Raw genomic sequence first — 17,629 nt, forward strand, 5'->3', positions numbered from 1 at the left:
CACATGAGTGCATATTATTCTGCATTTTGGCTGTGTAAGACCTCATCACATTGGCTGCCCCCTCTTTCTCAGACTCAGCCCCTGGCCAGCTCCGGGTGCTCTCCCCCGTCTGTTACCTCACAGCTCATGACGAGCACATGATCCGAAAACAGCCGCGGATCAGGTATTAGTTGAGATAAATATGATCAAAGAGCGACAAAAGGATAAAAGCGAGCTTGTTGTTGCTGTGAAATTTTTTTGTGCGTGTGCTTAGATTACACTTTACTGTGTGAAAAAAGGTCTTTTAGAGCCTGCAAAACCTAGTCTCTCGTGTGTTGCTGACAAAAGTGGTGCACAAATGTGTTATTTGTACCAGAATTGCTGTCTTTACAAAAATGCACAACTTTGGACAATTATTTTATCTACAAAGTTGTGGCACAAGTGGCCTTTATTCACAGAAAAAGGGGCAGAGAAAAGGGGGAGAAGTGTCCTGAAGGGGCCGCTAAATTACATAAATCTTATCGGCTCTTTTAGATAAGGTGTGCTCTGCATCCATACAACATGCACCCCTAAATGTTTAAGGCAAACCGTAAACTTATTGAACCTCCAAAGATTTCTCAAATCAGAAATTATGATTCTTCCACAAGGATTTGGTGAGCTCTTTAAATTTTCTGTTTAAATCTCACATTCAAAAGTCGTCTGTTACGTGGGAAAAAACACAGGCTGCCAAACCAGATGGTGAGGTGCTTACTCTCCCGGATCTTACATTTTCCTCCATCTTTGACCTAAAATAAACCAATTAGCTCCTTGTTAATGACTACAGCTTATTTCAGTGTAGAATAATTACCATGCCAAATGTTGTGCAAACCTAGGCAAGAGTGTAAAAATTTTTTTTGTAATATATGATTTCTTTTGCTTTGCCTGTCACTAGGAATGGGCCCTTTTAAGGTTTTTAAGGTGTAACTTATAGTAAAAATGCCATAGTTCCACAGTACAGAAATATTTGCACATGAATCTAAAACAAACTTCTGTTACAAAAGCTACTTTAAATACATACCCTGAAGCAGAGTTAAAAAATAAACACCTGGTAAAGTCGATCCCTTTTTCTATTCTATTCCCCTCTTCCACTGGGAATATGACTAGCTAATATTTGTTAATACATTATTGGGCTATCAGCATGGGTGGGGCCCCAGACAGCTGCTTGACAACTATAGTTTAAAAACATCTTCACTTTAGTAAGAGTAATGCTAGAAGCTCCTTTGTATCCCAAACTCTGACTATTTATGTATTATCATCAGAACCAGAAATGGTTCCAAACATGTGCATGTTTCCATATGTGCAGTGAAGGAAAAGTGCAGCAGCCTTCTTTTAAACAGTTGGTTGGTGTTGCAAAGCAACAGGTGGGGAAGGGGCAGTGCTGTGTTACTCTACGCTCCATACAGCTGGACAAAAAACTCTGGTTACTCCAGATCGTTTTATGGTTCCTCATCTGAATGACTTTTCACCGGCAGAAGACATTTTAGCCGTAGCTTTTTAGCACCATGTCACACTTTGTTATTGGTGGCCATCCCAGCCTCACCCTTCAACTTCCTGCTGTTTGCTGCTATAAAGATGGCACATTTACATTGTTCTGAAGCGTATATTTTATCACCACCGTTTCCTCTCTGAAGTTTTGTACCCTTCTATTTCCGTTTTTGTCAGCAAAATCTTAGGTTAGATAAGAAATTGCTTCACTACATGTTTGCTCCCTGCTTTCTAGAAGAGGAAACCTCAGGGAGCTGCAGCCCCTGCTGGGAATAACATTGTTCTCCACATTTCTCTTTTCTTTTGAACTTTTGTGCTTCTCTCTCTCTTTTTTTTTCTTCTAATACTCTCAACAAGCAGCAAAGCTGGCCCGATGCTGAAGATGATATGTTAAAATTAGCTGCGGCATCTCTTCGTTCTTTTATCTCTCTGTTTTGATTCGTCTCTGCTGTTTTGTATTCCACAGAGACCTTCGAGGTTCTGATGAGGCAGGCGGAGAATCACACCAACGTCGTCCTCCAGGTGTCTTATCAGAAAATAGCTGATCCTGCTGCCGGCTCGGTGAGGGAACTCTTCACCGACGTCGGTCTCTTCCTGCTGGGTTCTGAGCTCAACGTTGATGAGTTTGTGCAGCGCTTCTTCGACGCTCTCCTCCCGCTGGTCTACAATCACTACATAAGCCCAGGTGTCGGTGACACGTCGCCAGGCTATGCCGAGTGTGTGAGGTCACTCAACCGCATTATCAAACCATTTGGTACCGTGCCGGACCTCTTCGCCGATCAGATCGCTACCTCTGGGGTCTCTGGGAAGCTGCTGCTGCAGGCTCTGCACCTCGGCATCGAGGTCATTAACACCACGGACCATTTGCAGCTAAGTCGTGAATGCAGGCGGGCCCTGCTCAAGATGCAGTACTGTCCCCATTGTCAGGTGTGGTTGCATTTTTGTGATGCAAGTCTATTGATCTGAGTTAATGAAGCGTGCTTACCGGCAGCGCTAATCTTGGAGCACTTCCCTCCACAGGGCATTACCCATTCCAAGCCCTGCATGGGCTACTGCCTCAACGTAATGCGGGGGTGTCTGGCGAGCATGGCAGAGATCGACGCCCACTGGAGGGAGTTTGTTCGCTCGCTGGAGGGCCTGTCAGCGAGGATGCATGGAGCTCAGGATTTGGAGCAAGTGCTTCTGGGAGCTCACACGATGCTTCACGATGCTATCGGGCACGCTCAGAAAAATGGACCTCGCCTCTCAGCACAGGTTTAGATCACGAGCAGAGATGTAAAAATTGCTTTTGGTGGTAGATTTGAATGTATCTCCGGGGCTCTTTATAGAAGGTGAACCCACTGTCACCCGCAGGTGTGATTGGATAAACAAAAAATAAAGTGCTTCACACTGGCCTGGAGCAATTTTTATTATGGAGCTGCTTCCTCCGTGTTAGAGAGTTATGCAGTCTTTAGGCCAAATATACATTCCTTATGTATGTACAAAACAGATAATTTGAAGAAGGAAAGGGTAAATTGCCTTAAAAATATCTGCGTGGGTCGCTGCGAGAAGCTAAAAATATATAAACCTACAAATATAGGAGGACTTGGTCTATATAGAGAGAAAACCACCAGTCCTTGAGCTGCCACCCATTTATCATCTTTTATAGGTGGTCTTTTTCTTTCACCTTCCAGAAAAGGTGGACAATAAAGGCCCCTTTTCAAATGTTTTTTTTTCCCAAGCTCTATATCTTTTTGGTTGTAAAGTGAATTCCACAGATGTTTGTTCCTGAGCTACACTGAGTTGCAGTGCACTAATTAAGACGCCACATCTCCATCTAGTGGACGACATGAGTAACTGCTGTTTGGCAGACAGACATAAATTGAGAGAAATTGGAGTTGAAAGCCTTACCTTCGTAATACAAATAGTTATCACTCAGCCGTCTAAAAACAAATCTCACAGTTGAGGCCTCAGTAATGTTTAACAAGGTTATCCAGTTCTTAAAATACACATTCTTCCCTCAGTGTTTTGGAATTAAATTTGTGGCTGTTTTACTGTGCATTAGGTTCAGAAACTGTGCAGCACATCAATCAGGAGGCCAGCTCAGTCGGTCAGCATCCAGGACGCGAACAGCAGAGTCTCCATCCCTCTCAAAGGTCTGAACAGGCGGTCGGACGATTCACTTTCTGTCATGAGAAAGTAGGTGGAAGTCAAAGGCTTACAACACACACCGCATAGTCAGCAGTTATTTTTAGCTTTAACTAGATTTGAAGAAGTAAACACTATGCATGCTTACATGTGGCTACCTCTTTTTATTGTTCTAGGGACTTTCTGAAGACTCTGCGTACCTTCAGCACATTCTACGGTGGCCTGGCAGATCAGATGTGTTTGCAGGGACTTTCTTCTGGTGACGGGGTGCCATGCTGGAATGGAACAAACATTGTGAAAAGGTTTGTTTCAAAAGATGTTAGTGAAAAACACAGATGGTTAACATAAGAGCAAATGAAGCAAACATCAAGTGTTTCCTTTACGACTCTGTTTGGACAGATGTAAACATGCAAGATTTCTTCATTGATAAACCATAGAGGGTGTTAGTTCTGGCCATATGCAGAATCACAGCCTTGTGTCTTAATCCGAACACATGAGCAACTATCTGGAAATTACAGTTAAAAAGTAATCCTAAAATGAGGAGTAGTCAGAAACTTGGTGTTAAAGTTCACTGCAAAAAATTACTTGTAAATAACGTTGCTTACAAAGTAGTAACTTTATTTCCCATTCAGTTAATTGATTCATGTTGTTTTTCTTCTTTGACTTTGGTTTTTAGTTTTGTTTACTTGACCCAAACCGCCTTTCAGAAGGGGAAAGTGGGAAGTCTTCCCACAGTTTCTTGAGCTATTTATAGTTTAAGTCCCATGTTAAAGTTTGAATTTTTCACACTTATTGGCTGTCCTAGTAAAGATGCCTTTCCTCAAAGTTTACTTTGGCATCTGCGACTTCCTGTTTCTCTGGAGGTCAGTAGAAATATGACATGACACAGCAGACCATTTCTCTTAGCTGCTCTGTTAAATGGGAAAAGCAAGGGAACGAATGTCAGCAAATGACTACAATATGACAACTACTAAACTTCCTCAGATTTACAGTGGATCTAAAAACTATCTACATGGAGGCGTGCCAGGATTTTTTTTCTTCCACTTTATGAACTCAAACTTATTAGTTTGATTTTGCTAAGTGCTGCAATCCATGGGAAACTTATTAGCGTTGTTAGAGTGCATAGCATCATGATGGAGCAGTGTATTTATTTTTGAACTAATCCCATCGAGTTTCTCTTTTTTTTTTTTACATGAGTTTAAGACATGAAGGGTTCAAACATCAAATGACACGGCTAGAGTCAATATAGATATAAGATGTCAGAAATGTCATCATTATGGTCAGAAAAGTGATTCTTCTATACATTATTTGATACTCATTCATGAAGTAGATGATCCTCTGGTAGAAAACACTGTTTTTAGAAGTATTGACTTTTTAAATAGTATTACCCACTGCATATATACATACATATATATAACATATCGACTGAGACACTGGTTCAGGATTCATCTATCAGCAGTTGGTGCCCAACAGACATGCATGTGAGAAATGAATGGCTGTGAACTGGAGCAGGCATACTCGGGCCTCTTTCATGGTATCAGTCAGTGGCCTTGTCTTCATTACATCACCGCTCTTGATCTTTCTCATCCTGTCATCACTCAAGGACCCCTACACATATTCCTGGTCGGGGGTTGTTCTTTTTAACTGTCAGCTCCTCTTAAAAGAACAGAAATAGCAGGTGGACCGGTTAGTTTTTGTCAGCTTGCACTTCAACAGATTCTTTTTTTTTTTGTAGAAGATGGCAATTATATGGACTGCAGGGAAAAGCTGGAAAATATATATTTTAGACTTCTTAGTATTAGGATGGTGCTACTAATTAAAAAATGAAGATAGATGGTCAAAGTTCAGTTTCACTCCACCTCTGATAATTTAAACTTTCCATGTTTTACTGTTTCTCACCATAGGACCATGACTTTTTGTAAGGAAGGAGTGAACTTCTCAGATAATAGCATTGTTTATTATGTGCTGGAAGAAGAAGCAGGCCAGCAGGCTGCAGGCTCTTGCAGCAGCCTCTGGGAAATATTTATGGTCTCTGGGAATCTTTTAGCTGCTTAAGCTTCCTTTCTTTATTTCCCATTAACAATTATACTTATTGATAGGGATTCTTCCACCTCAGGTCCACTTGGCTTCATTGCGGTTCAGCCATTACTGGAAAAGTAGAAATTAAGAGACATTAAGAACGGGCCTCTGAGGGGAGTATCGAGCCGAGAATCTCTGCAGCTTCTGGAGATCTGCAATCCTTTGCTGCTTTCTGCTACCCCAGAACCGTAGATGAGTGGCCGGGAGTCAACGCTGGCTCAGACAAAAGCAATAAATAACCTCCTACCTACAGGTCGTAACCCAACACCCACTGAGAGAGGGGAGATAAAATTTGCTGTTGGATGGTGTCTGATTTACAGAAGCTCATCGAGGCCTCAGAGTCCCTAAGCGATTGCTTCTGTAGATGTGTGCGTGTGAGAAACAGTGTACATGTATGCCCCTTACGACATCTTTTTGTGTGTGCTGACACAAATAGTTTTACGGCCTAAAAGAAGCATAAAGTTGAACCAGAGCTTTGCCTCTTTTTAATAAAAAGAGTGAGCACAAAAAGCTCTCAAGAGCCTCAGATTTAAGGGAGATTTAATGCATGTTCTTTTTTGAGTCTTTTGGTAAATAAAGTAAAGAGATAAGGAACGATCAGATAAGATCACAAAGGAAGAACACGGGCAGCTTTTATCCCACAGTCTCTGAGATTGAAAATGGCTGGATTTTATTTCAGTATGAGAGAAAAAAAAACACATTCTGTTCTTCTGCTGCTGCTTGGCTCTTTTCATTTACTCACTCATATTAGCAGAAAAACAGATTAGACAAGCAATCTTGTAATTAGTGTCATAGATTAGGACACAATTAATTTGATCTGAAGTAATTCCGCACAGCTTTGGCATGCTATGCTGAAAACAAAATGTATATATTACTTTTGCAAATATGAAAATGAATAGTCTCAGCTTATTTTGTGTTCCTTGTTCTTGAATACTAATAGGACTGACTCTGTGAGATTTACTGTGTGTAGCTATTCTATGGTCACTAATAATGACTGTTTTTTTTTAATCTAAGCTAAAATATGACCCAACATCTTTAGCTGGTTCTTATTCTGAGACGTTCTTGCTGCTTCTTTATCGTACTGTGACAATAACGCTAAAGTTAAGAAATATTGACAGAATTTTTTCTACATTGTGGTCACCAGGGGGCATCGTTAGCAATCTACAAACAGCATGTCATGTTGCATTCTGCATGTACTCACGTGTCGTATTTTCAAGTTGTAAATACAGTATATCATTATTTTTCTAAATGAGAAGATTGTGCTAATTGTACACCTGCAGTTCAGTATCCAATATGACCGTGGATCTTGTAAAATGTTGTGACAGTTGTTAAAAAAAGCCATATGTTGGACTTCTGAGGGTTTTTAGTTCATGAAACCTGAGGAAACCCACATAAAGCCTCTATTTTTTAGCTTTAGCTTAGCATTTAAATGCACATACTTTAATCCATCCATCCATCAGCTTGTATTGCTACTTGTTTTCCCAACTAGAACGTACTCAAGTCAGGTATCGCCATTTCTTTCTCTGAGACAAGTCAAACGCAGTTAAACTAGAACCATTTAAAAACAGTGCACTAGATGTAAAAATGTCTTGTGGTAAAAGTGAAGACAGCAACAAACTAAACAAACTAAATATGACCAACATATTGCTACAGTTCATCAGACCTGATCTTGAGAAAGCATGTAGTTTAATTTCAGTTGACAGGAGAAAAACACATAAACATGTTTGTGATTTTACACATAATAGCTCTAACTAAAACTTAGTTAATCATATTACATTTCTGATTACCTGCAGAAAAACAAGCAGCTATCATTAAGGTTAAGATGAGGGTTTGTTGACTTTCCACCATCAGCTCAAATCCATCTTTTTCCTCCTGCTCTTTAGGTTCTGGGCATGTAGTGTACTGTCATTATCTAAAGCCTTTTCTGCTCAAAACAGTTGTGGGTCATGTAGCCAATTAGTAGCAGAGATATAAAAACACTGCAAATCAGAAATGCCGTCAAAATTATATTTCTGCAGGCTATTTCTATGTGACAGCAGATAAGGAAGTAATTCACAGACATTACTTGAAAGAGTTCCTAATTTTATTCTTATCAGGTTTCATTTGTAAACTGGTATGAATAAAGAATTTAAAGGTCTCAGGATTTATGTCATCGGACAGCTTGTCATGAAATCAATAAACACGTTGGAAAAAAAAGTACAGCTCCCTTTAAATAGCCGAAGTTGGAGACACTGTCCTTGTCTGGGTGGAAAGGTTAATACATTCCCACATACTTCCCCCATCTGTCACACAGCAATAATGGCAGGTTGCCATGAGCTACCTGCTCTTAAAAAGTACCCAAACCACAGCAGACGTAAAACTTGGGTAAAGAATCAAATGAATCTGATTTTATTTGACAACCAGCTGAGAAACAACAGATTTCGATTTTTTTAAAGTAAAACTCAAGAAAGAAAACCTATTTTTTTTCCCACCTATTTTCCTACCAGTTGGTGAAAACGGCTTTATACTGTAGAAGCGATACTAAAAAGCCTCAGCCACGCACAAGAACCAGAGTGTGATGGTTTATTCATGATTACCTCCTCTGGCGTAGGCTCGCTTTAAGTCCTCCCCACCTGCGGTTCGTCTCACAGCTTCAAGCGCACACCATGTGTTTGGGAGTGTGTTTGTGCTTTCAACGTGCTTTTTTTAATTGAATACAATATTTTTATCATTATCACAATAGAAAGTCAGGAGACCTTGCACGCTGTTTGAGTTTAACATGTAGTGATGAGTCTAGTGAGGTGAATGCCAACAGCATGCTTCAAAAAGATGCCGGAGGACAGGGAGGCAGATTTGAGCATGGCCTTTTGTTTAATAGGCCACCCTTTATGCTGTTGGAGCTGTCTGAGTGCCGACCTTTGACCTTTCCCTTGTCTTTGCTGCCCTGGCTAATCCCGTGGAGGTTAATCGCATGGTAATGGGAGCCCAGGAGTTGAGGAGCAGGCCTCCTCTCAGTGTGCGGTCAGTTAGCCGAAGGAATGAATTGATGCTGTGGATGAATGTCTGTGCTGCTGTTTTTGTTTGTATTATTTGTTTTATTCAGTTCTGCCCTTTTTTCTCAAACATTTCAATGGTTGCGTCACTTTTCTTTAATTCTTCATGTGGATCATTTTCACACACATCTTGCTTAATTTATAGCTCAAGTAATTAACCAACTAAGGTAAAAATAAACAAAAAACAAAACATTTAATGGTTAGTAGAAATCCACAGAAGAAGGATCAGTGGTTTAGGTTGTTCTAATCACATTGACGTGTGGCAGAAAGAAACTGGGACCTAACTTATTACTATTATAAGATGACAACTAGTATTACTGTCAATTCTGCACAATAGCAAGTCTGGTGCAGAATTGACAGTACTTACTACTACAATCAGTAGTAGTAAGTTTTCATTACCAGTGTCATTTGTTTCTTCTTTATGCACTTTTGGCCTGGAGAAGGTTCTGCTCATGGAGGTAATTCTCATTTTAAATAGTGGCAGCTTTAGGTGGTAGTTTATATATATATATATATATATATATATATATATATATATATATATATATATATATATATATTCACATCCGAATACCTTATTTTTTATGACTCCAAAAGAGTGGTAGCTGATCATCTATGCGTAAGAAGCCTTTCTGTGTTCAACTTATTTGTGATCTGTATAAAAACAATATAAACAATTATGTAGTTGAAGTTTTTTTTTATATTAAATGAGATACGGCTACAAAAAAAGGTGCTACATTTTGAGTTTTATGAAGTTACGAACAGAAAGAAAAAAAAAATGTTAGAGTAATAAAGCTGCTATTTATTTTAATGTACTTTTAACAGCAGGAGCTGTGTGAATTGTTTCAGCCACACACTGCAGGTAGAAATAATTGCCTTATGTTAAACCCAAAGTATGTGTCCATGCAGAGAGCCCTCCAGATGCAAAGCCTCAAATAAACATGATCACAGCTGCTTGTGTTTGTTGAGCACGAGTGCGATGCCGACTCTTCATCTATTAATAAACCTGCTGGGGAAGCTGTGGTGCCACATTCAGCGAATTGACTGTGGTCTTTTCAGCCATAAATCTGCACACTTGGTCTGATGAGCTGCACAGGACCTGTTGCAACCCTCTTGCGCCAGTAGGTGGAGCTCTGCACTTTGGGTTACGCTCAAACTCACGGGGCACAGACACATGGCAGATTGCTATCGCTCTGCTGCTGCTCTGCTTCTGTTTTGGTGATGTATGCCGTCCGGCGGTCGTTCTTATCCGTGTTGCTCCTGACAGTGACTGACAGAAAACAAAATTTAAGTGATAAACAGATACACAGAACATCATGTCTCACAAACCTCCTCCACCTCCTTCCTTTGCGGTGATAAACTGACCTAATTTTAAACGGAGGTAATAACCTTTTAAACATTCACTGTCAGATATATTATGCAAGGCCATCCTCTTAGTCACGCTCTTGCAAGAATATAAGAGTTGTTTCTTTCTCTTTAACAACTGATAAAGAGATAAAACATTTTTCATAAACTAGTAGAAAACTCTCCCCCTCACGTCAAAGCATATCAACAGATAGTTTAGCTTTTTTTTTTTTATAAGTAGTAAAATGGAAAATTCAAACCATTATTGTACAAAGTCGAGACATTCTAAACGGGACCGAAGTGGGTGGGCTAATTGAACAGTTGTGATTGAGAGAAAGGAGGGAAAGATGAGAAGCAGAGGAAGAGCAGAGCGGACGTTCTTGAAAAGCTTTGTATTGCGACAGCTGGCTGCTGCAGATAACCGCAAAACCACTGGAGCACTTGAGGTCCGGGTGCTGCATGGCTAGAGTTCCACTCCAACATGACCTTATATCCTGCCTGGGTTTTAGATGCAGGGGTTTGGTCAGAGTGCCACATCCTGACGATTATCCCAAGTGACAGAATCAAGAACTCTGTCTGGCTGACTAAATTGAGTTCATAAGTCCCTCTTGTACCGGCGCGTGGATGTGTGAGCCCGTGCACGCACGAGTCCGCCAGCTTGCTTTAGCCCCACGTTCTTGTATAATGCATGATTGCTCTGAACAGATAAATTTTCAATCTCACCCGCCGCAAAAGGGAGATTTCATTTATTTGTGCTCAGATATTATCCCTGATGTTGCTACAGTGACTGCCAGTGAGAGCACTGTGCAGGGGGGGAAGCAGTGAATTCAGAGCTGGCTGGTGGCAGGTGGTGCATGTATATGCGTGCGTCTGTCTGGTCCTATTCATTTTTCAGTGACTCCACTCCCTTTTTTGCTTCTCCCTCCCGCACACACCACGCTTCTGCCACCTCGAGTTGGACGTCTGCCTCTAGCATCTGGAGCAGATTGTGGCCCCGCAGCTTGCCAGGTAGCAGGACATTAACATCCAAGGCCTTATTGTCCACCGCTGAGCTGTCAGAGAGCACACCTTCTGCAACGACACCAGGCTGCCTCCGTCCAGCGATGAGCTCACGCTCGTGGCCCCCCTTGGAGCAGTCTTTCTCTGTAGCTTGGACATAAATCAGAGCCCGCTGGAACCCGGGAAAACAAAGAGTTGGGAAAACTGTGAAGTTAATGCTCCTAAAGGGAGAGGATGTATTCTGTGATGGGCAAACTCAGAGGGAGCCAACCCTATTTGTTTTGACAGAAATTACACTTACGAAAAGGACCAGGGTTGTGATTAGATTGCAAGGACACAGCAATATTGGTTTTATTGCGCAATTTTACCAGGAATAATTTCAGCGGTGCAGTGCTGCAAACCAGTAAACAACAGACAAATAGAACAATTTCAGTAATGGACCTCTACAATAAAGCTTGTGAATTTATTTTCTTGTTTTGTTGGGTGAATAGAGATTTGCCTTATGTATATTTTTCTCTGCTACACCGAGGCAGTCAAAACGTTGAGATGAATACAGAATAAAAGCTGAAAGGCTGACAATGAAGTCAGCACTTACCCAGAGTAACTATTTGCCTGTCTGCACATGAATTAGACTGATGGGGTGCCTCATCAAGGCCGCCTTCCTGTCGACGTTATGGCTGCACGCCGTCCGTGTCTGCGTTGGGTTCTGCTCCAGAACAGACTTAATTTCTCTCCGTGGCCGAAAACAATGGCTGCCGTATCTTGGTATCATTGTCTTAGTTTATCTGCTGGCTGCAGGCTTTTGACAGAGCATGCTGTACCTTCTCCCGGTTTAATTTTCCCTTTCATTTGTTAACTGCACATGCTTCCCATTTACTGCCACAAAGTGAAAAATGTAGTAGTCATTAAGTTTTCATTACCAGTGTCATTTGTTTCTTCTTTATGCACTTTTGGCCTGGAGAAGTTTCTGCTCATGGAGGTAATTCTCATTTTAAATAGTGGCAGCTTTAGGTGGTAGTTTTACTCCTCTTTAATGTTTTAGTATTTTCTTTTTTACCTCACAAAAAAGTAGCAGTTTGCTAAATCTAAGCCTTATCATTCATTCTTTCCTCAAACAGTGCATTCAGGAAGTATCATTTCCTTATCAGGGAAAAAAGCCTGGCAGTCACTGGAGGTCTTTTCTGCCTTTATCAGGGATTTGTACCCACAGAAGAGTCAGCACCTCTTTATAAGTGAAACCTTCCCTTTTAGCTCCTGACCTAAGCTGAAAGCTGGGTGTGAATATGTTCTCATTAATCTCACCTCCCACAGTAAAAGGTCTGAGCCTGGTGGGTCCCTGAAAATGAATCTAAATGGCTTCGTGATTTCTGGGATGTAAACACAAATGTCTCGGGCAGCAATATGGCACGTCGCGGGATGCCCCGAGATCAGACTCTGCTCTCCTATCAATGTCCCCCAATAAGGTTGTGTTGCAGTTTCTATAGAAACCAAGCAGGCCTTATTAAAAAAAAAAAAAAAGTTTCACCTTCTCTGAGTCTGCCCTTTACCTGACAGCCAAGATAAACGAGCCGGGTCCTAGGAGGAAGGCAACACAAACATGCATCTCTGCTCAGTGGCCCGTGCTCATTGGCTCTCTGCTGGAAGCCCTTATTTACCTTAATGTTGGGAGGAGGTGAGAATGAGGGAGGCTTGAGGTAGCCGGTGGAAGGCGGGTGTGTAGGAGTAGAAACTTACTGTGATTACTCACAATGCCTCCCGTAAACAACCTTGAACCATGCTGCAATAAAAAAAAAAAAGAAGAAAAAAAAAAGAGCAAACTACTCTTACTGCTCCCCCTGACTACACACACCCAGACCAGATGATGTCATATGTCACCTTCAGCTAATGAAGGTGATGATGACATGCACGAGTGCCGCATACGTTCACCATCTGCTCAGTTCCACCACGGTGGGGCCGCTCGCAGTCCTCACAATGCAGCAGAGAGGAGTCGAGGCACGTCGGCGGCGCGGCGCGAGCTTCCTGCGGCACGTGTGAAAGGCCGCTGCCTGCATCCAGATGACATGCTGCGAGTTTAATCATGCCTTTGCACCCTAAAGCTATTAAAGTGACAAGTCTCTGAGGTCACTTCTCTTAGATCCCTTGAACAGGTTGGGTGAGTCAGTGGAATGATAAGATGGTGGTCACCAGTGACAAAGAAAAAAAACAAAAATCACTTTAACTTTTGAGTAACACCTGTTCATCATGTAGCACATGTCAGTTTTGGTTAAATAAGCCATGCATTAATGTTCCCATCTGTGCATTGTGTTTTTCTTCTTTTTTATTATTATTTTTCACTCTTCAGGTTACAGACTTGAAATTGTTTGGAAATATAAAACAAAAAAAACAACAGAAGTTTTTTTTTTCCTGAAATTATTTTCAGACGCTTAACTTAATTGCACAAGGGAGTAAATTGCTGTCCTAACAGCAGTCCTAGCATTTCTATCATTTATAATGCAAAGTGTTTAAAGAAATATGAGCCTGTTTGAAAGAAACAAATATTGTCTTTTTCAAATTGTCATTTTGAAAGCTTAATCTGTTTCAGCAATACACACATACTTCAAAAATACTTTTTAGAAAATCTGTCTTTACAGAATGGCAAACATGAATAAATACATGTAGAGTAAGTTAATAAAGCTCTGGAATATTATATTCAGTGATAAATTAACACATTTATTAAATCTTCATCGGCTGTTTACTACCTTGTGTGTGACTTTGTGAATTTTGTTTTTAAATAAGAAATGGCTATAAGAAAATTGTGTTATATCCAAACCTGCTTGTATCTACAGGTACACCTCTAGGTGTATATTTGGCCACCATACAGAGTTTGCAGGATGGTAAAATAATTTCTAAAGTCCACTGTTACAGATGAGGTTTTTTTTTTTGTAAAATTTTGCTGCAAGATTGAAAGATGTATTTATTTACCAGATTTTTACTCTTCCGTGTCAGTGGTGCCAATAAAAGTTGAAGAAGCTGTAAAATATTGTGTTCGCAATACGTTTGGCCAAAAATAAGACTAAAAGGTTTTCTGGAAAAAAAAATTCAAATCACGAAACTTATATTTCACCTAAGTCAAGTTTGGAGTTTGCACCAGTTGCCAGAAACTGAAACCAATTCATAGGTAAACCAGACTTATTTATTCCCTTTTTGGTTTATAAACTCATCGAGCGACAAGATGCTCTTCCTGTTTATGAAATGTTTGGTAAATGTTAAAGAAATGTGCTTTGATACATAAATGTGAATAAATCCTCAGTTTTCTGTTGGAATAACTTATACCATTGTGTTAGTCAAACAGAAACTCTGACCTCAGAGGAAACAGGAAGCTGGTATTGGTCAGGAAAAAGCCTGATTTGTGCATCTCCAACGATAAATATTTTATTGTTTTGATTTTCAGATCTTTCCTCTGTTTGTGCTGTTTTCATCACCAAGGTTTTATTTAGTTAATCAATTTTATATTATTTGCAGACTTAAAAAAACCAAAAACAAACAAAACATTTATTTACTTTATACTTATCAGAAGTGATGATTAATTACATTTTAGCTTCCTAGAAATGATTGTGTTGTTGGACACACAGCATCCATTATTCCTGTATTGTTTAAAGTAAAAGGCTCTTTATTTGCTGCCCGGCTTTGTTGGGAATTGTCTTTCAGATTGATTACATCTGGAAGAGAAAGCCTCTTTGTGGTGCCTGCAGGTTATTAAAGTTTTGACTGACAGGTGCTTGACTCCAGCTGTTGAGCGGAGTGTAAAAAGGCGAAAGTTGGTGACTGTAGATGATCTTTAGATAACATCGGATGGCCTTTGAGAGCGTCTGAAATCCGTCTCTATGGGGCCACTCTTCTGCTCTTGTCATGTCTTGACACTTTTCCTTTCTCTCTCTCTCTCTCTCTCTTTTTTTTTACCCCTTTCTTTTTTCTTATTCTTCATGTCTGCCGAGTCGAGTTTCGGCGAGTTGGCAGCCTGTATCTGATTCTGAGGTAATTTACTGGCAGCGATAAGGAAGTGGTGTGCAAAGTCTTGCGATATAGTTCTTTCTGACAAGGCAATCCGAAGCCCACAGAGAGCAAATTGGAGGAAAGTCTTTGTTGCAGATGGGAAAGGAAACCCGTGAGGTTGTTATTGTTGCACAAATGTAACTAACGGTGAGTGAGTAAACAACTACATCTAATTTTTCTCATTTGGGCATTCAGTTGGCTTCAGGTGGGGAAATAACAATAGGGTAATGACTGCAGCAGAAATAAAAGAGAAGAGTGGGCTCGCTTTGCTTTGTTGAGCTTGGTTGTTGCATCAACTGAAACTGTAGGTTGTTGACTTAATCCTGACTCATAATTTGGTTGTTGACTTTAAACCACTTTTTTTTTTTTTGGAGAAAAACAAACAGACTTTGCCTTGTTTGACTTTGTGTGAGCAGTTTCGCTCCAGAAGAAATTTCATTTACAAATGTGCATGTGTACGTGTGTGTGCGTGCGCGCGCGTGTGTGTTTGTGTGTGGGCGTGCGTGTACATGTGTGTGTGTGTGTGTGCGTGTGTGTGTGTGTGTGTGTGTGTGTCATCATGCATGTGCCCAGACTCTTGTGTTGAGCCCAGTTTTGCTCAGGTGAACTCTCTTTATATTTCTCTCAGGCAGACAGGCCGAGCAGACCAGGGTCATTGCCTCAGGGGTGTCTTAGAGAAATTCTCCTCTGCCGTGGGCGTGTAGAAATATGAAAGAGACCCTAAATCAAGACACAGAGCCCCATGAATCATGTCAGCCACAGAGCTGAAGAAGAGAGATGGGACCATCTGTAGCAGCATATGAATGGCTAACTGACTTGCAGTGCTGTTGACACAAGCTGAAGAAGTGTGAAGAGGTTGTGCAGATTAGCGCCGGTTCTTGCCGCATAGCCTGGAAACCTGTTTCAGTCAAAAAACGAGCAAGCCCAAATACACAGTGCGCGCCATTTGTCAATCTGACGTTTTTACAGGATTGCATGGGGAACGTTTTTATGTGTGTTATAAAATAAGACGAATTCTCATTACAACACATTCATAACACCTGAAGTGGAGCTGGGTGAATTGTTCTCTGGCTTCCTCGACTGGGTTTGTATTTCTGCTCAAGTCTGCTTTAGTGTTTTGAGCGAGGTGCACAAGATGCTCAGCCGAAAAACGCAGAGACCCCCGTGAAACCACAGCTGTTAAACATCTTATTGCATGTTTTATGAGCTAAAAACCTTATTTATGATCCTGTTTGGAGCTGAAATGACGAGTTATTTCAGGTGATCACTTGTCCGACAGCAGCAGGCTAGTTTCAATCACTCACATGTGCAAAGTTGCTGCTTCAGTTTCTAGTTTCTAGTAAACAAAGAAACTGAAGCAGTTTATGTAGTCAGAAAACCATAAAAAAAACATAATTAGGTAGATTCCAGAGAAGGTAAATTTAATATTTTGGGAAAATACCACCATATGAAGGAGATGGAGTAATTATTTCTAGTTAAGGCCAAGGAACAAGATAATATTTTTTAGAATGGATAATTTTTTTTCTTGTGCCTAATTTATCTTATAACAAATGTAATATAACATAATTATAATAAACACAGGAATCACAGACACAGGCTTGTTCTTAAGCCGTTCTGCTACAGTATTTGCCTCCTTACAGATTTTTTCTGTTCTTGCCTTTTTTGTCACACCCACATGTCATCAAATCATCAACCGAGTGTTAATATCAGATGAACATAAGAAGAGAAAATACAAGAAACAGATGATTTAAAAAAAAGCTCATTCTTGTGAAATCGTGAATTAACTGTTTTTTGAAAAAAGGGTTAGATTTATTTGCTGTTTTACCAAATTACTCCAAATTACTCCAAGCGTGCGTCAATGGACACTTTCACAAAATATTGCTGTTATAAACCTGTGAAGATGAGCCACCTTTAAGTTGCCTCTGGCCATTTACAAAATCTCAAGGGGAGACAGTGTTACTCCAGACTGCTGAAAGTTGACAAAATATTTAGCCAAAAAGTGTGAGACAACACCAGACGCTGTGCAGCATCAACAAAAGCACTATGCAAGCCACAAAGTCGACTTGCCCCTGTACAAGTCAGCCGATGGGGGCCGTGACTACGGGCTGATTCAGGGGCGTAACAGTGGCACCTTTGTCAGATTGCTTCTTTCACAAAACACATAGTGAAGACAGAAATGTGCCTTATTCTCACCTTGATTTGTTTTGTGAAGGTGCCTTTAGACTCGTGTAGCAGATCACAAAAGAACGCAGAGCATAATGTGAACCATTTTAGAAATGAAGCCCCCAATGCCTAAAGTCAACCACAATGTCAATATTGAAGTAAATACACACACACACACGCACGCACACACACACACACAGCTTTGAATGGCTAAAATAATGATTAAAAAGGGTTTTTGAGTGGCCTAGTAAAAGTTAAATCCAAGGTATGACATTTCAAGGTATGACATTTAATACCTTGTTCCAGTTCCAAACCCTCCAAAACAGAAAAGGTGCAAATACTTTATTTAC

The 17,629-nt window shown here is 40.5% G+C and overlaps 1 protein-coding gene across 1 annotated transcript in view; it reads left to right on the forward strand.

Moving 5' to 3' along the window:
- The window catches only part of gpc5a (glypican 5a), a 129,496-nt gene that overhangs the window by 22,849 nt on the left and 89,018 nt on the right, over window positions 1-17,629 (forward strand). The window contains exons 3-6 of the mRNA XM_008404364.3: window positions 1,970-2,430; window positions 2,524-2,757; window positions 3,548-3,681; window positions 3,807-3,932. Coding sequence (XP_008402586.1) covers window positions 1,970-2,430; window positions 2,524-2,757; window positions 3,548-3,681; window positions 3,807-3,932 — 955 coding nt within the window. The remainder of the gene's footprint in view (window positions 1-1,969; window positions 2,431-2,523; window positions 2,758-3,547; window positions 3,682-3,806; window positions 3,933-17,629) is intronic.

Source organism: Poecilia reticulata, chromosome 3 (genome assembly GCF_904066995.2).
Source record: "Poecilia reticulata chromosome 3, P_reticulata-male-v2, whole genome shotgun sequence".
Lineage (NCBI taxonomy): Eukaryota > Metazoa > Chordata > Actinopteri > Cyprinodontiformes > Poeciliidae > Poecilia > Poecilia reticulata.